Genomic DNA, 24,259 nt, shown 5'->3' with positions numbered 1-24,259 from the left:
AAAATAAAATTTCAGTTCGTAAAAATTGTGGTTGTTCTTGTATCCGCCAATGTATTAGATTCAAAGTTTTACAAATGTTGTTGACATCCAGGTCGAAATAGTCCTTTCAAGTTACATCTAGACTGTAGAACTTTATGCATTTCAAATGCAAGAAAAAATTAACAAGAACATTAACAACATTTTTACTTTATCTTTTTCAAAAGTAGTCATATAAACTGATATAAGTAAGGCATCTGGAAGAATTATTCACACAATCCATACACTTCTTTACAGGAGACAGTTCAAAGTAATATACTTTCTTCCCATTGTTTTTCCATCATATTGTTTTATTTTATGCAAGGTGGGCTGGAAATCGTAGTACAACCAGGCAGATGGTGAGTCTAAAAAAAAAAATAAGAAAAAATTTCGATACAACATTTTTTCATCCGAAGCTTTATTTTCGAGAAGATCCAGTTTGAAAATGCAGCGAATACGCGTGCTATTAGGTAGGAATCGTCTGACGCGTCTGACCATGACCAACCAATTCTACTTGTTGTAGCTTAACCACTTCGCGACCACGGACGAGTTATCTCACGACCAAATACCGTTCGTACGATGACCACAGACGAGTTATCTCGCGACGCAATGTCGCTTGCGGTATGCCACAGACGAGTTATCTCGCGATGCAAAGTCGCTTGTGCTATGCCAGAGACGAGTTATCTCGCGACTAAGTTTCATTTGCAAGTAGTTCTGCACGACAGTAGATGGAGATGCCACGTCGATGTAGCTTCGTAATTTAGCACTATTTGTGTATCCATGTTTCCAAATATTTCATGTAAAAGACAAATAAACATCATTCTTGCTAAAAATATTTTCAAATTAAAACTCTCGTCCCAATAATCATCCCATCGGTGGCGATATACGAACGAAACTTGGTCGCGAGATAACTCGTCTGTGGTCATCGTACGAACGGTATTTCGTCGTGAAATAACTCGTCCGTTGTCGCGAAGTGGTTAAACTCGATTTTCTCAAAAAGGAGGCATCAAACGAAAAAATGTTATTTTTTTCGATTTATTTCTACATGTAGAATTACCCCCTATACGCTTGTACTATAATTTCCGGCCCATCCTGTATATGTCTTTAATAAAGCATGCGAACGAATTTATTTCCATTACGTATTTTTTAAAAAATACGTTCTTTATTTAAAAACATATTTGATTTTCGATTACGCAGTTTATGTTTACATGTCTACGTCCTAGATGTACAAAATCAACCTCTGTATTCGAGTCGAAAAACCGAATATTTACGAACAGGCAGTACAATTTTTTTTCTTTGTTCCACCAAATCTAACTGATACAACTAAACTTATCTCTGACTGGTTTCTATGCGCATTTGTAGAGAGCGAGATGTTACGAATCGAATAATCTGTACATACAGTCATAACAGCAACAATAACAATAACAACAATTCTATAATACTTATGTCGATTGGGAAAAAGAAAAAGACGGATTCGATTCTGCAATCTCTCTGGATCTTTACCAGACTTCTACTATGAAATAGACTTCTACTTTCATCTATGAAATTATGATGTGAAAATATAATTATCGTATACACTTTTTTACAGTGACTCATAAATATCTGTAAATAAGACTGTTATACTAATTTATACAAATACTTATTTTTCGTATTAGAACGAAACGAAACTACGAGATAGATACTTCGAGAATGTTATAGAAACTTAAAAATAAAAATCGGAACATACTAAGTAATATAGATAATGCTTCATGGAAATACTTGTAACTATTTTCATAATTGTAATTGTCATTCTGAATATGTAATAATAAAACTTCGAGTCACTGTACAGATGTTTTATTTGTATAATCCATGCAGACGTTCATAGTAATAATGTGCACAATTTTTTAAGATGTATGCGATATAATCATACTATATATATACATATTCATTTGTGAATGCATAATAAAATAACGTAATATTGGAAATTCTGCTTAGAAATAATTCATATTATTTTAACTATAAGATTTATAGAATATACAAAAGTTTCTTCAACTAATGAAAAATTTTTGAAAAATTCTTCGAATCCACTGTTGTTTCTATAAATAGATTTTTATTTGCATTAGCACTTAGATAATATACCGAATTAAGTGTTCAGAAATAAGAAATTTAAGAGTTGAAATCTCTTATTTTTATTGCACATTGTATAAAAAACATAATAGTGTGAAAAATTTGAATAGAATTCTATGCACTTAGCAATTTAGCATAAATAATAAAACTCATGCTTATAGTCTAATGAATATATTAAAAATTTGGTTTCAATCGACTAGTGAGTGGATCTATACTTATTCTTAGCGTCGGGTAGCCATACTGATTCATTAGTACCATTACCAATTTATAAATAACTTTTAATTCTGTAACAATTACAATGTGTTATATAATTTTTTATTGCATAAAAAAAATATATGCATTTCGGAAAAAGTAAAAATTTAATTAAAATAGTCTGTTCTTCTTTTCATGAGTTTATCGTAGGTGTTAAAAAATTGTGCAGGATATTACGGTGAACATATCTATACACGTATACAACTCAAAAAAGACATTCTGCTACCATCGAAAATTTCGAAGAGAGATACCAGCAGCAAAAGATTTATAAAAGTAAATCATTTTTTACGACAGCCTTTCTGAAGTAACCCTATCAGCTACCAATGTTAAATATTGAAATGATTCTTAATTAATTTTATTTATAAATATATAACATATAATACATATACATATTTATATTAAAGTATTGACAAAGGAGACGAAATCTACAATATAAAGAGATTTACGAAATTATAGAGGCTTTAGAAATTCGTAGCTGAATAACGTCGACAGACACCTCGGATATCACAAATGAATTTCGGCCTCTCATTGTCAGTTCGTATTTTTTTCGGTTAAAAATTTAAAAAATACATACATTATTTCTTGGTATCTGAACATATACATTTTCCATAATTTGATTAAAAATAATCGGATACAGAATATTGTAATCAAATTTTTTATATAACCACAAAATTTTAATTTTTAACTGAACCTGTGGCCTTCAATTCTGTTTAAATTTAAACGTATAGTAAAAAAGAATGTTTTGTGATGATCTATCATAATAATTTATGAAGCTTTTAAAGTAACATGTGATGTAATGGGGCATCAAAGGGCATTTTTAATAAAATATTTACATACGTTCAAAAAGTGTACCGTCAGATTTTGGTTTTTCTATCGAAGAAATGTTAAGCATTGTGGCTTCCAAAATTTGTTTCGGAAGCTTAGCAAATATTATTCTTTCACAACGATTGACAAATTCTCCAGTTGTATAAACTACGCTTAAAACCCTAACAAGAAACATGTGCGAAGTATTTTTCGTCAATATAAATGAAACTTTACAGTTTTATAGAATAACCATATAAATAATGTACTATAATAAAACAGAGTGACATTATATTTACAACGGTTTAGTATATATAAATTTTAGACTGAAAAATGTTCGAACACTCAAATAGATACACATATATTAAAAATTTTGCTTCTTAGAAAAACTTTCAATTTCATAAAAATTGATACGTCACACTTCGTCAATAAAGACCAAGTAATTAATAAGTCCGTGATGTTATGACAGAATTCAAATATCGACCAAAAGAAAAAAACAAGTATACATATGTCCAGTCAGTCAAACCCGCTTCGAACAAAATTTGATCAATGTTTCTAATCGTACTTTGCAAACAGAAAGTAGTCATTTTGGTGCCAAGACCAGGATTGGAGCAGAATTTGGTCCCTACTTGCTATGAATTTGCCGATCAATACTTGTCAACAAATGGGGAGTCTATGCCGAAACAGACGGGTCGCAATTTGAGTGTAAAGCTTGCAGGCGGAATTCGAGACCAAATCGATGGCAAAACGAGAGCAGACTCTGCAGTTGTATAGAGGGCAGGTCGGTCGTAGTAAGAGCGGACCTAACCTTGCTCTAAGAGTAAATATCGGGAAAAATCGGAGTAAATCTTGCTGTAGGAGGGAAAACGGAAATTTTATTTAAACTTCTAAATTATATAATTTTAAGTTTCATGTATTTTCAATAATTTAGTTTCGTATTCCCTTCTACAGCAAGGTGTACTTAGATTTTACCCGATATTTATTCTTAGATGAAAGATTACGCCACTCTTAGTGCAACCGACCTGACCTCGTTTTGTTTTCGATTTGCCCTCGAATTTCGTTTGCAAACTTTGCACTCAAATCCGAGTTACATTCCGAACGGGAATAGGATAGCAATTTGTAGACAAGTTTTGGTGGCAAATTCCTAGCAAATCAAGAGCAGATTGTTTTCTTTCAATTTGAAAACAGATGTCCCACTTTTACGTGTTTGAATTTGTCGCGTTCCTAGTAGATCAAGTAAAAATCTAAAACGATGCATGATCGCCAGAGTGGTCCACTTATCACAAGTCGCCTTTTTTCGTTCAATTATTATATAATATTTCCCTATTTTAGATAATTCTAAGATCTTCAGTGTTTCATAATCTCGTGCTTCGTGTCGTCTTCTGTGATGTTTCTATTACCCTTTATCAATTCAGAAATCTCTTTTCGTCGCAGAATATTTCCAAAATTTGTTCTGTCGATTCACGTTGAATCCAACACACCGCCGGCTAGTTTGGTCGCGTACAAATTTAGTGCCTGTAAAAGATGAAACTCTGTCAATTGTTTCCAGACATTTAACGATAAATTGCGCTGCAAGATTTAGCATTATGGCATTAAACTTCTATGCACTTCTCAGCGCAGTCTGTTTACAGGCTAATTCAGCTAAGTGTGCAATCTAAATTACACCTAAACTATTTGGTATATGAAGTAATTGGCACTCCCACAGTAATTGAGTCCTTTACCCTACAATATAATAATTAGTTTTTCTCCATATCGTTTTTTCATCGAGATATAAAAGTTACCTTGGGTTTCTTTACTGGGATGGGTAAACTGTAATCGCGTGGTTGAAGAGAGGATTAAACTTTGAATAAAAAATCATAAGGATATATGTGATGAAAAATTAATAGTTACTGACAGAGATATGCTTCATAAATGATTTTAAATACAAGCAATGCTGATGATTAAGTGCAATGAATGATTAATGTTTTGCCTTAAAATTACGTCTCACAAGCAGAGGTCACACCTGTGGGGTCTTCGATTTTAATGAAACTTTCTGTGGTGTTTTACCAATGCTCGTTTTTTATGAAGATATTCAAAATACCTGACACCGTTCAGGACTTCGAGATACAGTGGTTACTCGATATATATCCAAAACACGCGTAGAAAAGGACAGCGAAGTTCTAGAGGCCTCGGTTGCCCAGGAATACTGCTGGGACCGTAAATGCCCTACACGATGCATGTCTGCCCGCAACAAGTACATAGTAGTCTGGCAGATTGTACATTGTCTTTGATACGCTGAACATACAGAAGGACAGCGAAGCTCGAGAGATGTCGGTCACCGAGCAGTGTAATCATTACTAATGTAATAACAAAACTTCTTTATTTTTTTATTATTTTTTTATGGGACTCTCACCAACATATTCGTGGCATATTTCTAATGAAAATGATACCAAATATGACATAATTCCGATGATATTTACTTGTATAATGTCTCTCGAGTTTCTTGGCCCCTCACAGGGTATACTCCGCGGCAGTGGGGATAGTTGTGGGACTTTTGTCTGTTAAACTTTTGGGACATATATAGAGTAACCACTATACTGAACAGAGGATCGATTCCCACGTTTGTGACCTCGCGGAGGTAAGAGGTAATCGATGTCGCTTGTTAATCATAAAACACAATTATGTGCACCATTAAACAATAACAAGTGGCGTTTTAGAAAGTTTAAGACCCATCTAGTAAAAATCATTTTATTAGACGGCTGAACAAGAAAACTAAAATTTCCAGTTTGTTAAAATGATGGAAGAACGAATTAGTTGTCTGTTTAGCTCTTGGGTCTAGCAAATGACGCCGAAAATTATGATTTTACACGAAGGTATTCAGAGTCTAATTATGACAAATTCTAACTTGTCAGTTTTTATTTCATAGTTGTTAAACTACTTTAATTTCGCGGGGTTCTTCCAAGCATTAATGATCAAGGTAGTGAACATGTCGAGACTGACGAAGAAAGACAATCACCTTATAAATGAATGCATATTGTTCTTTCGTCTGGACTGCCCCAGCACGATCCCGTCTGATAGTGTAAACGACCCTTGGCACGTCCACAGTCCTCGTAATCTCATATTGTCTAATTCCTAAGTCAAGAGCTATTAATGTCCCAGTACGACCTGTGCCGGGACTACAGTGGACCACAATGGGTCCAGGGCCACCCCTTTGGAGTGCCCTCGCTTCGAGGAGCACAGCTATCAAGCCTGCCCCATCCGATTGTGCGCCATTGACAGGCCACAAATACCAAATATGATACACCTCCCGGAACGTGTTATTCTCCAGATTCTGAAAAACCAAATTTATTAATTAGTCTATATTCCGTAACCTTTTGCACTCCTGTGTCGAATGCGACTCGACATCAATTTCATTCAGAGGTACTCTTATGTCGAGTGCGACTCGACCTCTTTAAATTATCAGTTTAAGGGGTTATGCAACCCTGCAAACCTACTAAAATGGAGTAAATCTAATATTTTGTTCGCATATAAAGATACTGTAAAAAAAAAAGATTTTTTAGGGAACAATAAGCAATATTTTAGCTTGACGCTAAAATAAAGGTGAGTGATAAGACTTGTGTATACCTTCTAAACTAATGATTGTTTGCCATAAGTGATGTAGTACTTTTATATAGGGAGATAAAAATATACGATTCCATTTAAACGTCCGTATAGAAAAAAGATATCTACATGAGAAAGTGTGCCACCTGATACCCTTTAACTTTTGTCTGAAACATATTTTAGTATCATCAACAGCTTCGGAAACATTCGACTGGGTCGATTTAAATGGGATACACTGTATGATAAAACATTGATGTAACGGGTGTTCGCATAATAGAGGTCCTACTGTATATGAATATGTGAGCAAGGTTAATTTCGTTTCATCATTATACAAGTATATGTATGTGTATGTCAGTAGACTAAAGAAATTACTATCAAGTCAGCTTTAAATCGAGATAGGCTATAGTTAGGGTGTGGAGTACCCTATTCTGCACAAGTGTGCAGATTGCTTTTATTGCCGGAAACTTTTAACGACAATCGTTCTTGGAAGTTGTATCCACGGAATACATAGTAACTTTTAATTAGGAACCTACCGTTTACGTCATCGAAAGACACTTTAGTTGCGTCAAAATTAAATAATTGGAAAAGAAAAAGAAAGTATATACTTTAAAGGAATAAAAATTCATAAAACTGAACTGGGGGTATAAAATGATGTGTGACTTAGAAAAAGAGTTTTTTAATGATACAGTATTTCGTTAACAATAACGGAAACAATGAGGATGACTGTTAACTCGAAATTTGTTTGTAGATTAATGCTCAAAATTACCGATAAAAAAAGCTCAATTTTCCTACCAATAATTTTGATACAGCAAAAATAAAATTAATTTTATTGTACTGTATTAAAATATCATATTACTGCGTTTGCCTAATTAGCATGTATAATAAATAAATATTTTTCGAATAGTATCTAATAGAACCGTAATTATCAATATTGTAAAAACGTTGTTATCAATTTTAATGTCATTAAAGTATTAAATATTAAACAAAATTAATCTATTTATTAGTACTATTCACTAATACTAATGTTGACTAATATTGAACATGCAATATTCGAAATACGAAATTGAACTAAATGAAACAAGCAACTAGAAGCGACTACTAGATGAGTATTAGACAAAACAACATATTTAAAATTTATGCAAATAAAATAGTTGGTCACAAAAGTATTTCGGTTGCGTTAGGTATTAATCGAATTTGATAAAGAATTGTAGATTTGCAAATAGAAAAAAAATTAACATCTATTATTGATAAATAGTTATTAGTTTATTCTACTATAGTTATTATAAAATTATTATTATCATATTTTATTATTATTATTAATATTATTGATGTTGTTGTTATTATTGTTGTCATTGTTATTGTTATTATTGTTGTTATTGTTATTATTATATTATTATTTAGTTTATAGTAATAACACTGTTATTACTATTATATACACTGAAAAAAATCACCTCTACTAACAGTAGATCACTTCTATTAACTCGAGAATATGCCGCTTGTCATGAGGTATTCGGCGTACCTCGGTTCGTCTTCAGATGCGGATGCGAATTAAAAGAGCACGTTTGAGTCGAACGCCAACGTGACGCACTACCACTATTAGTCTCGTGTTATGCGAACCGGTAACTTTAAACACATTTACCATAGGTGAAAAATTGTTGCAGCGGGTTCATCAAGTGCTCAATCGAATCGGCAGAAGCTCAGATTCAATTTGAACTTAGTAGGTGGGTATTTTTTTCGCTTTCTAAAGCCAGTTAAAGTTAAAAAGACCATTTTTGCTTCAATGCTGCATAACTTGAACAAAAAAAGTCGCACTATGTTTGACAACCAAGTTTTATACACAGGGAAGCAGGCGCTTTCAAATTATGGTTACGCGATTTATCAAAAAAATGTATCTCTCCCCATATGATGTCTGGAAGTTGAACAAAATTTTTTGTAACTGTCAAAGTCTTCTTTATAATGCTATAACTGTATTAAAAAGCAACGTAGTTTAAAATTTTAAGAAGCATCTGAAAGTAGAAACTTCAAGCTTTCAAATGATTTTTTAACGATATCGATACAACAATTTTTGCCGGAATTATGATCACTTAGTGTTTCTTGAGTTTGTAGAGGTGATCCCTTAATTTTTTTGAGGAGTGTATTATAAAATAAACTAATTTCTTTGGAACTAGATTTTAATTTACTTGTCAATTTTCGAACCCGTAATTCTATACGACAATGTCCGAATATATTTGTAATGAACTGTATATGAAAGTATGGCTGAACATATCGTAGGAATGCATATCAATAAATTAATTTTTATGAAGAAGGGTAACTCATATCGTTATTATAATAATTTAATAAATGTAGATGTCGTACAACAATGGCGTTAAGAAATATTCCACTATATAAGAGACCCAATTACTGTGGAGGTACCAATTACTTGGGGGTTGCCTATATTAATTATACTTATTTTTAAAGCAGAATGAATATTAAAAAAAGATATTAAATTATTTTCATTAAAATCAGTTAATATATATGTTATATATCTTTTTTTTTAATATTCGTATTGCTTTGAAAATAAGTATAATTCGTATAGGCGCCGTAATTGATACACCCCACAGTGAATGGGTCCTTTACCCTAGTGATCCGATGAATTTACCGGAAATTTGTTGGTTACCTTTAAATGAAGCGTGGAAATGGCATATTTTTCTTTGGTTTCTCTCTTCTTGAGAGTTACTTGGAAATCACCGTACAATCGGTGGCAGTCGGTTATTTCCGAGGGAGGAATATACTCGGTGCACTTTTCCACTCCGTTTTCAACGAGATCGGTTAACATGATGATCACTTTGCACTGCTGCTCCCAGATCATTCTCCAGAAGTCGGTAACTGTCGACTCCATTGGTGCTTGACAAGCGATATAATACCTCATCGCGTTCTTTGGTCCCTGGAACATAAACACTACTATGAAATGGGGGAAAAAGAGGGAAAAATAGGGAAAACATTTTAACCATTTAAAACCTTCAACCTTTAACCTTTTAAACTTCTTTTTTTTTTATTGGTCCAGAATTTATTACATTTAGTATCTTTATCTTTCAGAAAACAGCAAATTATGGCGCCTTCGTAGAATTAATCATTAGTAATTAATCATTAGTAATTTTAATTCATTCATTTACCGTATTATTTATTTAACAAATTTTGTGTATCGTTTAACGAATTTCGTGCGTTATCATCAAAACTGTTACAATTCACCGAAAAATTGGATTATTGAGGAAGTTCCTCTCAGGTAAAATGAATCGATAGTATAGTATTGTATAGTAAAAGAAGAATAGTATAGTATGGTAAAAGTATAGTATAGTATAGTATAGTAAAAGCATAGTATAGTATAGTGAAAGTGTAGTATAGTATAGTAAAAACATAGTATAGTAAAGTAATAGTATCGTATGGTAAAGGTATAGTATAGTAAAATACATGGATAAAATTTTTGAACGAATTGTTTGAACGTATATTAAATACGAAAAATAGTATTACATACATATTATAAATATGATATAAGGATTAATAATATCATTTAATAATGATAGATATTTGGATTGTTTGATTGAATAATTTTTTCCAGGAGTATGTAGTATTTGCTAGTATTTCGATGTATTGACTTGGCGTCAATTGTTTGCTCGATAAACCAAATTTGTCATTTTTGTCGCCTTTGTTAATAAACGATCACTGACATCTCCTTTGTTGTCATGTCAAGCGTCAGCTCCAGACGTGACCTGGCGATCACTTCCAGGCAGCCAACCTTTTTACGTGGTTCTGATTTTCCTTTACATTCTTGAGATTTCTTTCTGTCCACAATTTAATTTAGAATCTTTTCAGATACCATCATAAATTACGTAATTCTGAAAGTGGAGGGGGGAGGGGGCTAACTTCTAGGATATTCACAATTATCATAACGATCTAATGGGTCTTTTTTTATTTGAAGTTCTAGGTCGCATTAACAGCTAAGGTCATAAGTGATTCAAAACATTACATTTCGATTAAAAAAAAAAAAAGAACCATTAAACTATTAATATTTACGCGTGAGTTCATCATTTCGTCTATGGTATTTTTAACCTTGCATTTTCTCCTGTTTTCATTTAAATAGTTGCTGTCAAATAGAATATGTTTCGTAATGAGATTTTTTAAATTTCTAACTTTGTAATTATTGAGATTGTCAAAATACTTCTCGTAAAAGATTACTAACTAAATATATTAGGTACATCGGACGTATATGTGATGTTATTGTTTTTTTCCTACTATACTAGAACTAACAGACGGGTCAAAATAACTCATTTTTAAATTTTTATTTTACAATTATGTAAATTATAAAATGGGTTTAGAAGTTCTTTAATCGTACGAAATCTAAATAAATCCAATCTTATAGTTTTAGTGTACTTCTTGAAAACTGAGAGTAATGTTTCATCACTGATGGACAAAAATTTCTTTAAAATTCATAAAAAGCAAACGTAAAATACATCGTTAGTGTAACATAAAAATAAGTTAGTTGGACAATATCATTGATCTCTGCAGTAGTATACTGTATATGTTTACATTGTATATTTGAATGAACAGCTAATTTCTGTAAAATGTAAGTCAGTGTTGTGACATAAAATGATATATTTAATAAAAAATTTACATTAGTTAATACAATATGATAACTAGGGATTGCAATGCCGGTATACCGGTATACCGAATACCGGTATTTCGTGCTATTTTGCAATTTCGTGAAACCGGTATTTGCTAAGCTAAAATACCGGTATTTTCGGTATTAGCTATAAATAATAAATATTTTTTTGGGGCATTTGCTCTTATTTGAAATACGTTCGCCGCTCATGATGTGTGTATCTGTGCTTGCCGATCAAAGCACATTGCCGCGGTGACTGCTGAAGCCACTGCGCTCTTTTCGGTGTGGTACCGATGCCGCTGCGCTCTTTTCGGCGTGGTATCGATGCCGCTGTATTCTTTGCAACATTGTGGCGATGAACGACAACGTTTGAGGCATTTTTCTGCCTGTAAAGGCGCGTATCTCGATGAACACAGTTCAGTTGTCGCTCGACTGCGAACGAATTGTCTCTTCCGTTTGTCCTAGTGAAATTGTGCGCAGTGTTTTAAATATTTATATTATACATTTAGATATTTTTTAAATTGGTGAGTTTCTTTTTCATAGGTAAGGACACATTATATATTATGCTTCATTGTTCAAAATATTTACACGTGTAACGTATGTATATGTTTTTAGTTTCATTTATCCGTAATGAATAATACGAATGACTTCAAAGAACATAGAAAATCTGCCGATAATACTTCGGCTTGGTTTTATTATTTATATGATGAAAAAAGTATGCTGGCGAGATGCAAAACATGTTCGAGGATAATTAAAGTTTTTGGAGGAAGTACAAGCGGACTACATACACATTTAAAAACACTACATAATATTAATTTATTGAAAAGAAAAGAATCCGAGACAAATTCTAACTCACCTAAAAATGATATTACGAAACCAAAGACATCGCAAATTACAGATTTTTTCAATAGAAAAACCGACTGTTTCGATGAAGTTCTGTCTAGAATGACAGCATTAGATGGTTTGCCGTTCAGAGTGTTTTGTACTTCAATTGAATTGAGAAAGTCACTGATTGCAAGAGGTTTCAAAAATATTCCAAGATCTATTAATACTATAAGAAGAACTGTTATAAACTATAGTAACAGTGTTCGCAATTCTCTGAAAAAAGAATTAACAGAATTAAAATTAAATGGTACAAAATTTAGTCTCACATTTGATGAATGGACAAGTGTACGAAATAGACGTTATTTAAATATAAATATTCATTCAGAAAAGAAAATTTGGAATATAGGACTCACACATGTCTCAGGAAGTATGCCAGCTACAAAATGTGTAGAAGTAGTCAACTGCAAATTGGAGGAACATGGATTATCTCTAAAAGAAGATATTGTCTGCATAACTACTGATGGAGCAACGGTGATGAAAAAAGTTGGGAAGTTGATTGATGCAAATCAGCAATTGTGCTATGCTCATGGAATTCAACTTGGAGTAATCAGTGTGCTATATCAACAAAATCAAGAGCAGAAGAAGCAAAATACTCTGGATTTAGAAACTTCTGATTCTGATTTCGAAGAGAGTGACAATGAAGAAAATAGTACTACAATTGTTGAAAGTACCTCATTTGAATATGACGAAGATAATAGTAACGAGGACGAAATATTAACCTACCAAGAATTGCTTCCCATAATTAAGAAAATTCGAAAAGTTGTTAAAATATTTAAACGTTCCCCTACTAAAAGTGCTGTTTTACAAAAATATGTACTTACTGAAATAAAAAAAGAACTTATGCTAATATTAGATTCTAAAACACGCTGGAACAGTTTGTTATTGATGATGGAACGATTTTTGAAATTAAAAAATCCAATTCAGAAAGCATTAATTGACTTAAATTTACAAATTAATTTTCCCGATAATGAATTCGATTTAATATCAAAAACTGTATCAGCTCTGCATCCAATAAAACTGACTGTGGAAGCATTATGTCGGAAGGATTCCAACTTATTAACAGCGAATGCAGCAATAAATTTTATGTTGCAATCACTTAAAGATCAGGACACGCCACTGTCTGAGGAATTATACAGTGCATTGAAAATTCGTATACAGGAAAGGCATAGTGACCTAGAAAATATTTTAAGGTATTTACATAATTATAACGACTTTAAAAAAGAAAACGGAAAGGAAGAAAAGAAACTAACAAGGTCAAATTTAATTAAGTTCGTCGTCAATTTCCACAAAAACATTTATGAAAACCAAACACAAACCTATCCAGAAGAATTCGTTGAAGATGATGTTGATGTTGATATCGAAAAAGAATTATCTCTCGAGAAGAAATTACAATTAGCTATAGATAAAAAAATTGCTACGAACAATAATACAAAAATAATACAAAAAATAGATTTATCCAAAACCATCAGACGAGAGACCGAGTTGTTAGAGGATGAAGGACATCGAGGCAAATATTTAGAGCAAGTATATCGCTCATTATTAACAGTACCACCAACCAGCGTGGATGCGGAAAGAGCATTTTCAACTGCAGGTAATTTGTGCAGAAAAATACGTTCAAGGCTTAATGACAGTTCAATAGATGCATTATGTTTTTTACAATCACATTTCAAAAATATCGAATCAATAAATTAGTTATTTTTTTTTTCCTATTAAACAACTGAGTTTTTGTACCTTCATGAAAATTCCTAGTACCGGTATTAATACCGGTATACCGGTACAACGTTTAAAAAAATACCGAATACCGGTATTGCATTTTTGGTCCGGTATTGCAATCCCTAATGATAACCCATTTACTTGACATTAGTATCTTGACAGGAATCTGATGTCTCAAACAGAATCAATTTCAATCGAAATCAAGTAATATCAGTGATAAGTATCTAAGGGGTGGATTAAGATATTGATTCATAGTATTAATTACTTGGACCATGCCCATGTTAATTGCCAACTAGAAGGTATTGCGCCATGTGAATTCTCTGTATATGTATTACGTAATGCATGTACGCGGAGTAATTGAAACACGTTTAGTTTATATGCATGTACATAGAGTGTGTTCAAAAGAATATCGAATACTGCATACTCATCTACAGGGTGTTCTAAAAGTGTTGTACTTTCTTGAAAAGAGCGATTGCAAAGATCATTTGAAGTAAATTTTTCCTTTGCGAAAGTGTTCTCTGCGGCTTTGTTAAGGAATTATTAACGAAAAACACCGATCAATTAAAGTGCGGTTACAATGGATGGACTCCGGCTTACCCAATGCCAACGCTACGCTCAGAAGAACCTGTAGTTGAGATAACATCCGTCTGCTGTAGCCGCGCTCTGATTGGTTCGTCTTTTTCGTTAATAACTCCTTAAAAAAGCTGCGAAGAACATTTTCGCAAAGGAAGAAGTTTCTTCGAATGATCTCAGGAATCACTCCTTTCAAGGAAGTACAATATTTTTGGGACACCCTGTATAATTGATCAATACAATCTAAGTACTAAAAACTCTAGGTGTAGGTTGTACGCTTTCAACTCGCATTGTCACAAAACATAAACATATTCTTTTAGTCACTGTTACATTATGATTATGAAATACGTAACCTCATATTTGGATGTCCATTTCTGACCTTGCATGACCTTGACGGTCACTATGAAGTATATGGATGAATTCGTCTAGACACACGCTTTCATGTGATATCAAAAAATATACAGCATTCCATTTAAAAAATTGAAGGTCACCTTCATATCTAACAAAATAGTATAAACAAAACAAAATTACATACGCCATTGTGTTGCGTACAAAAAACAATACTATTTTTTCCTCTTTCATTTTTTCCTAATATTTACTATTTATTTACAAGAAAAACGCTGGCTAGTAATAGCGTGGACACCCTGTATATCCTTAATTCTTTTTGATAATATTGATTAAGCATTTTTTGTTTAGAATAACAACACATGTGTCTACCAACATAATTGCTTTGAAATTTGATTTTTGAGTATTTCGAAAGGTAATAAACTTCGTACAGTTTTTTGATGCACATTACTGCCATAATGTGTGTGGCTGTTTTCACAATTTATCAAACCCGACAGATTATTATTGCCCTTCAAGCGGTGATGTTTCTTATTCTGATTTACATAATCACGATTGAATTAATTGTCTTGAGGATGATCAATTATCATTTCTGTTACTACAAGGCATAATTTAAACTTCCTAATCATTCAGTGGAAACAGGTGTTAACGTCCGTCCCGCTTCCGCGTATGACTGTACTCGCAGCTTATGCAACAAGCATTCGTATTCTTCGTAATACATTATGCAACATCCTTTTCTCATGTAGACAAAACGCTGTGTTAACTATTGCTATTGCTTGGATCACACGAAACATGCTGAGACGCTCTGTTATGTAGGTACTTGTGAATGGATGAAAAAGATTACACTGAAAATGATTATGTTTGTTTATGTCGCAAGGAAAATTTAGCGAAGATTCCTCATTTTTCTATAATGATTCTATTAACTCCTTTGTTGCTTTTTTATGCTCTTATTAGTTTCTTTCGCTTATACATTTCATAATTTTATTATTGTCTTTCACTTATTTATTTCATAACTTTATTATTGTCTTTTGTTCATTTATCTCATAATTTTATTATTATCTTTCGCTTATTTAATTGTTGTTATTGATGTAGTGATATGGTATAATTATATCAACTTGTTAATAATGTATGTACTGGTTTACTGTGTGTACGATTTTCAATCTTTTTGTATAACATAAATCTTATTTCACAACAAATTCAGACACTTGTCTGTTTTCCAACGACTTTTCGTTAAAAGAACTTTACAATGTTTGTGAAAATAAATGTTTTGTTAGCTCGAGTTTGAATGTATTTTGTCCTGGCAAAACTAAAAGTACATTGGTTGAGACTGCGGATCTTTATGCAAAATAAAAATTGTCCAAGTCAAACAATATGATAATTAGACTGCAAATTTTTTATTCATTTTATTTCTAAATAACTTTAAACGGTTGAAAACAATATAAAAGTATTTTTAAATTGTTTAAATGTTTTTATTGTTTTTACCATTTGATCTACTCATTCTTGTCAGAAATGCAAAAAATCCGCAGTCTACTGATAATAAATGAGCCGTTTTCAACCGGATCACCAGAGTTGTCTTTGTTTCACAGAGCAGAAAAGAAACCTCTCCTTTATCGTGAAAAATATTTGGAAAGCTGAAACGAGTAAAGTGCTAATAAACAGGCTTGGGATTATCAAAATGGTGAATCATTTGTAAAATAATCGTTAAGATAATATATTATCCTATTTGGCTACCTGACATTTGAAATAGTTAGATGTTAGTTCATTTGAACAGCCAAATAATTTCTTCAAAATTATTTCATTATTTGAATTTCATTTCATCAAACAATTCGTACTCTCAAAAATTTTATTTAATTCGTGTACTGAAGAACAATTTTAAAGGCGAATGCAGTTAAACTTTAACCATTAAACAACAAAAATCAACATACCTAAATTTAATAAATAATTTAGTTACTTCAATAATCACATAGAAGTGAGAGTATTTATTATTTATTCGAACAATGTATTTGAAATGAAAAAGATTATTCAAATATAATAATAATAATAATGATACAAATATAATAATTTGAAAATAATTTATTTGATTTACATGTCAAATCGAAAATAAGCTTTTTATGTTATTTGTAAAATCCAAATAAAAAAATATTTAAAATAATTATTTGTTATCTTATTTCGAATGAAATGCGCCCAACCATGCTAATAAATAGTGGTACTACTCACCCTGACATAACTGGCATTAATATATTCCGTAAGAGTGTCGTTGTGAATTTTTTGGAGCAGCACCCTCGTTTCCGGAAGTGGTATCACGTTCGCGTATCTGTTCTTCACTTCAGCCCCGGTCGGTAGCTCGTCTATCTTCGCCGAAACTTGCGGGATGCTGGAGAATTCCTCGTTGATTGCATTAACGTCGTTACAGAAAGATGAAAGCCCGGCAAAATTCAAAGGGTGGGACGGTATAGCGCTCTGGAACGAGAACACACCGTTCGTAGAAATACAATTTTCGAGGCTTTTATCGCAACATTAACACAGTTAACTGCCGTTTCGCTGGTTGCACAGCCTTCATTTCCTCGGGACTCGATTTTCACGATTGCTTTCAAAGTTGTCGCAGTTTAATCAATCTAAACGAAGGCTAGTTTAATATGGTTACATTAGCAGGTCTTAAGCATACTGTTCGATCAGCTTGTGCAGGACTGCTTTTTCTAAACGACGTTCATTACGTGCAAAATTAATTTCCGTACCCACAATTTATTTTATTATTGTATACCATATTCTATTATCGTGGTATTCAATTTATTATCGAACTTATTACAGAACTGCGTATGTTTATTAGGTTCCATAGAGTTTGACTAAAAAGTAACTGCACGATCTGTCTCCTGAATGATCGAAAAGGCATGGAACCCATTGAAAATACTACACTTCGTTGCTATAAGACATGATATACAAGGTGTCCCAAGAATGTTGTACTTCCTTGAAAGGGTTTATTCCTGAGGTCATTTGAAGTAACTTTTTCCTTTGCGAAAATGTTCTTCGCGGCTTCGTCCAGGAGATGTTAACGAAAAACACGGACCAATCAGAGCGTGGCAACAGCGGACGAATTCCAGCTCAGCCAATTCCAACGCCACGCCCAGCGGGACCTGTCGCCGAGCCGGCATCTGTCTGTTGTAACCGCGCTCTGATTGGTCTGTCTTTTCTGTTAATAACTCCTTAACAAAGCAGCGGAGAACATTTTCGCAAAGGAAAAAATGACTTCCAATGATCCCAGGAATCAACACTTTCAAGGATATACAACATTGGAACACCCTGTATGAAACTATACAAATCTAAGCTCTTTACGCTAGAGCAGGACTGGGCATATTTGCCTCAATTGAGGCAATACCGTCCCCACCGTGACACCCATTGTCCCCTTCCAGTAAGCGCGGTTACCATGGAGAAAGGACGCACTTCGCCTGTCGCGTATTGCTACGACGCGACGGTAATAGACGTCCATCAGGAGATGGCAGTGAAAAATTTGTATGTTCAGGTATTGGCCGAATCGCTTGACGAAGACGGCAAAGCACGTATTGAGTCTGACTGGAACAGAGTGATATGGTAACACTGAGCATTTATGTTGACCGTTCCCGCCAGAGCCTAAGCGTAAAAGTGGTGTCCGCCGCCTGGTGTCAAGAGTGGGGTCTCGTAGATCCCCCTGCGCCCCACTGTCGGAATCCTTGCAAATGTCCTGATGGACGCATAGTACATATAGTGGGGCAACAAAAACACGAGACACCAGCGAACGCGACGAAGATGCGCGGCTGCGTGGAAGAAAGGTTGGTGGGGAAAGCAAGCTTTTGAAGGGCCTCAACCATGCCCAGCTGCTCTAGAGTTTAGAGCAGGCCCGAGCAACTAGTACTCTGTGAGTCGATGACGTAGAGTCAGCTACCCCCAGTATCGCACTCCGGTCGACCAACCGACCTGTCGGGACAGGCCGAATCGCACGAGCGCGAGAGGCGAATACGAGCTTGCCTTACTTGTCTTATGCATGAAAGCGGGATAGTGGGGGTAGCCGATTGTACGTCATCGACTCTCGGAGCACTAGTTGGTCAGGCCTTGAATCGGCCTTGATGTAGAAAAATTAAAGACGTGTGTTGTAGAAAAGTGGAAGTGTTGAAAATTTAAAAAAAAACAGCATAAATCTATATCAAAAAGATTTACTTTTTACAAAAAATATGTCTTATAGTTTTGTCGCGGCTAAAAATAGGTGCTTTAATTTTATGAGTTTTACTGTCGTCATTTTCATAGTTATAAATTGTACTTTATCGAAAAAGATTTCTCATGAAGTAAAAAGTAACACTATATATATGGGAGGGCCATATTTTTTCTCGTAACACAGACTTGTATGGTTTTGTATAGTCTCTCATCGTATTGTCGCGGAGTGTATTTTAGACTTTCTAGCAAAACCTATGGAAAATAATGCAACCCATATGAACACCAACTTGAACTTTCCTTTCTTTTATTACATCTGTCATTAGTAAGTTTAATATTTGCAAGACACACCGCCTATAACTTCATATACACACAGTTTCTTTTACGTGCAACGTTCTATGGTGGTTTTTGAGGGGGCCTCGCGGTCAAAATGCTCAAGAAATAGGTAATTTTTGGGACTTTTCAATAGAACAGGTTATAACATTTCGTAAAAAATCGCATTGGCTTTTATTAATACACTCTTTAAGATGATCAAAAAATCTTTTCTTATGCTTCCACTTTTGACACATTTTGTAGGTGGTGCTTAGTGCAGTGTTGCCATAAAGAGATGCCTAAACGGAGAACATGAAATCGACTCATAGGATCGCCTGAAATCAAATATTGAAACAACTTTTTAAAACTTTCATTCACCTTATTTACAATTGCAACAGGAAACCAACACTACTATGATTTGTGCATATTTGGAAAAAGTAGTGCAAAAAAACGGACAGTTTTACAAACAAAAATGCAAGAAAAAACAACGTTCGAAAAATTATGTTCGTGGATGGCTCTGCAGCGAGTCTTACTATGAAGGTTCCTTCTAATTGATTCATTAAAGTTTCTAGAATCGTGTCCACTCTTTTAAAAATTGCGTTTTCAGAAAAACTTGCTTAAAGCTTAAAATCGCTTAATCGGCAATTATTATCACTTCTCAATGCAAAATGAAAGTTTACGATCCTATTTACATTCATAAGTCTCGTTTCTGGAATAGTTTAAAAGTTTGAACTTCTATAAAGGTTTCTATTAATGTTTCAAATCAGTAATTATATCCAAAACATTTTACAATTCACTAAATGACAAATTATTAACGATTACCGGATAATAGTTATAACTTTCAATATTAACTGTATTTTTATACGAAACAATTTTGATATATTTCTTTGATATGTAGGAATGCGCATCTAAGACAGTTTAAAAGTCACATGTTGCATAGTATTTCTAGGTATCACTAAATTTAACCTACTTTTTGAGCCGTAATAACTGTAACTCTTTTGAAAACTGCATTCGAAAGTACTATTTCTTAAATATTTTTACAATATGTATATCAATTTTTTAGTTATGTGTGTGGTCGGATAAAACCTTTGTAACTTTTATAATCTTTAAGATACTTCATGAAATCTGCTATAAATCATTTTTCAGATGATTCGTACAATTGATAAAAAATTGATTTTGTTATCTGAGGGGGGGGGGGGAGACTCCGTAGATTCGCGATAAGGTAGAGTGACCACGTTACCGACAAAAATAGGCGACAAATGGTATCATGGGAGGAAAGTTTTCGTCTTTATATGAGAATTTTTTTTCACTGGGGAAGAGCTCATTCGAAAGAGGAAGGTTCAATGCAGTGCGCGTTGGTCATGCGTTGACGAGATTATGCAGATATTTGGTAATATAAGCGTTCGAAGTAGGAATCCAAGCATTTTTATGCCATTGTATGGGTTTTCTGGATGATGTCGAGACCAGCGCGCACTAGAAAATATCTCCAGCTACAAATTGAGCTATAATTTGTCTTGATTCTGTTGCGAAATAAAGGCGAAAACTTGAAGCACGTTTCTGGCGTCAAAATTAAGTGGAGTAATTTACCTGTGCAATAAATTTATATTTACAAGAACGTGTTAAATGCATGCTGTAAACAGAAGAACATGTTTGCCTTATATAAACGGAAAATATATTCAATAGAAAAATATTGTTGTTCATGTAAAGTAAAGTAAATATAGATACTATATAGTATCACAAAAAAATAAAAAAAACATAAAACATAATAAACATAATATCACTCGTGTTTTACCCTACAAACAGGTCTCCCATTTCAATATTATCATTTAGAAAGTACTTATGGGGTTCTGTATTATTTACTAAATTTGTAATTTCTAATGATCTACAAAATCTACATTATGTTTTTCTTGAGGAGTAAAATTAACAGAATATATGCAATTTTCTTTCAAAGCAGCTCTTCATTCTACTATAAACAATTTAGAACGATACAATAACTTGTTTTTAATAAGTAGCATGTATTGGAGCTTATTGTTTTAATCCTCTGAACGTAAGTTGCGAAAAAATGCAGAAAATGTACGTATATAAAGGAGCAATACATAATGAAGAGAGGCATCAATTATAAATCAAATATTAGATAATGTAAATTACGTAAAAATGGATAAATGTAACCAATACTTCTCGATGCGTATCTGAATTTAACGTTTTTGCGCGATTCCATGATCAACAAAATCGCTCATTAAATGTAGCACTTTACCGGATTTGCAAATGCAAATTAATTGTTTCGATGCCAACATCTTATATGAAAATATTATTTGTTTTTTGTATACCGTTGGCTTTTAGAGTAGAAATTATCTTTTCCAGATTTACTTCCTATACTAGGCCTGACCAACTGGTGGCTCGCGAGCCACATACGAGTCCTCTTTCCACTCCTGAGACCCCCCATTATTGCCCAGGCCTGTCCTATACTGATATACATATACACATAAAAAACTAGAGCAATAGTAAGATATTAACCCTAACCCTGGAAAGACTTTCCAATGCTATCTATTTTAAAATTAACATCTTTACTAAATGACCACTAGAATGATGGGACCATACAAAATGATTGGTTTCAAAGTTCATATTTTATATTAACACACTATCGGCGGGTCGGGTATTAATACCTTTTATGCAGAACGTACGCTAAGTGTTAGTGAAGCACTTACCAATGCTTGTTTTTTTTTTCATGTAATGAATATTTTGTTTTGCACAACTCTTTGTAAGCAACCTTCGGGTTGTTAAGCAACGACGTAACGTGTGAGTCAAGCTCATGGTGTTACCCGCCGATAGTGTGTTAATTAAAATTATAAAATTACTTAGTAGGTAAGTTCGATTATTTAACACCAATCTTAAAGACTTATTTTACAATATATGTATAGTTTTTTTTAAATATTGGTATCTAAAGATGAGTTTGTTATGCTTTGAAACGGCTTGCTAGTCTTTCTAAGATCATTCATGATATTAAAATGTCAGTGCGAATTATTGCACGTTAATTTCTAAGTATAGCGCCATTTTTCAAAATCGACTAAGGGAAATTAATTAACAGATGCAATAGATAATTAACACTTACCGAATCCTCAAATGTTGGATTCCCATAACTCCTTTTCGAAGATCTAGCTACTCCTTTGCGTCTCACGCTGTTGTACGCGGAGACACTATCGACGCTATAGGCATCTAAAGACACCGGTCGACACCGCTCGCCATAGTTGAACCTGGTTTGCCTTTTCCTCATTATAAACTGAAAAAGAGTTCCCAAGATAAACAGGTATTATTCAATTTTCGAAAAATATAACATTAAAAATTTAGCCACTCTGCAAATGAATCGTTCGTAAGGCATTCGAGGCAGGATATCAATGCCAACGTGAAACACATGATCGTTTATTTAATAAAACCTGAAATGTTGATATACGTAAGGATAATATTTCGGGCTTTGGTACTAACAATAAGAAAGTTAGTCATTGATCTAGGAATATGAGAAATTCTAATGGATGACTACAAAAATAAATAAATTCAGCAAACCGTAAAGCAAAGTCAGTTTGTGAGAGTGTTTGTTAATGTGAAAAGCGGGTTGTTGAGAAATAGTACAGTTTGATTTCTGTATTTATAAATAGAAAGAAACTTGTTATTATGTTTTAGTAAAATTGTCTACACATATAATAATAGAGTTAGAGAGAGAAATTGATTGCAAGTGCATAGCATATAAACGCAGACTACAAAACTCCATTCTTGAACAAATATTTGTCAGAAATTATATATTTTTTTATTTATATCGTATTTCAAGTTTAAAGTCAATCACGTCGTCTTTAAGCTGTTAATGTACAATGTGTACCAAAAGTATGTGTAAAGACTATCACAGCTGGATTACGTGCAAAATTGTCCTTGATCGACATTTTCAAGGTTAAATTTTTTATTATTGCATCGTAATCTACTCATCGAGGGGATAAAAAGTCTCAAGGAACTATAGACCTCAACTCAACCTTTCTATTAAAAAACGACTTTAAAGTTTCGTGAACTACTTTATTTATAAAAATGGGAAATGAGAAAATAAATTGAAAATATAGAATAAATTTTTTTCATTTGATACCTCGTTTTTGAGAAATTAGAATTTGAAAATTCAACGAACACGCGTATTATTGAATAGGAATCGTCTCACGAGTCTATTCATGATCTGCTAATTCTACTTCTTAAAAACCCTGGGCATGCGAAGTTGACAGATTTTTAGTCATTTTTCCCAAAAACGAGGCGTCAAATGAAAAAAATTTATTCTATATTTTCGGCTTATTTTTTCATGTAGAATCATCCCCCTCCCCCGCGTTTATACCATTTTTGGACACCTCGTAGACATATGGGATAAAATAGTTTATAAAACTTTAAAGTTGTTTTCCAAGAGAACGGTTCATTTGCGATCTATTGTTTTCTCTTGATCTTGAAAAAACTGGTCAAGGACAATTTTGCACGTAATTTTTCAAACAGATCTCCACCGAGCTAAAGATACAGAATCCAGCTGTGTTAGTATTTACACATAATCTTGGTACACCCTGTACAGAGGAATGCGAAAAAATTTACATCCGAAAAGCGTAGTGTGCTACTATAATAGGCAATACTATACTGCTGTAAAATCATAAGAAAATCATCAATGTCCTATAACCGGTGTTATAAACCGGAAGGTGGAAGTTACAGCATCACAACTATGTTTGAAAGTTCTTCGTTCGCAATGTTATTATGTAATACGAGTGAAGAAAACTGTTGATAAAACGGGTCGTTAATTTCCACGCAATCACAATGCGCAGTAAATATTGAAATTTTCAAGCTATATAGATTCCGTAA

At 33.3% G+C, this 24,259-nt stretch overlaps 1 protein-coding gene and 1 long non-coding RNA gene across 7 annotated transcripts in view; both read right to left on the bottom strand.

The window, feature by feature from the left end:
- Nucleotides 1-24,259, bottom strand: part of LOC143353625 (uncharacterized) — a 180,710-nt gene that overhangs the window by 3,631 nt on the left and 152,820 nt on the right. The window lies entirely within an intron of this gene.
- LOC143353336 (uncharacterized) overlaps nt 1,141-24,259 on the bottom strand; it is a 171,482-nt gene continuing 148,363 nt past the window's right edge. For 3 of the 6 annotated variants that reach the window (XM_076786605.1, XM_076786587.1, XM_076786596.1), the window contains exons 8-12: nt 22,503-22,670; nt 17,120-17,362; nt 9,410-9,676; nt 6,170-6,484; nt 2,713-4,689 (exon numbers count right to left, since the gene is read on the bottom strand). In XM_076786605.1, coding sequence (XP_076642720.1) covers nt 4,636-4,689; nt 6,170-6,484; nt 9,410-9,676; nt 17,120-17,362; nt 22,503-22,670 — 1,047 coding nt within the window. In that variant the 3' untranslated portion in view covers nt 2,713-4,635. Of the gene's footprint in view, nt 4,690-6,169; nt 6,485-9,409; nt 9,677-17,119; nt 17,363-19,527; nt 19,729-20,980; nt 21,024-22,502; nt 22,671-24,259 lie in introns of those variants that run through there. The other 3 variants (XM_076786580.1, XM_076786615.1, XM_076786624.1) reach the window with 3 other exon arrangements.

The sequence above is a fragment of the Halictus rubicundus genome, chromosome 1 (genome assembly GCF_050948215.1).
Source record: "Halictus rubicundus isolate RS-2024b chromosome 1, iyHalRubi1_principal, whole genome shotgun sequence".
NCBI lineage: Eukaryota > Metazoa > Arthropoda > Insecta > Hymenoptera > Halictidae > Halictus > Halictus rubicundus.
The sequence above is the reverse complement of the archived record's forward strand: the minus strand, read 5'-3'. Positions and strand labels throughout refer to the sequence as shown.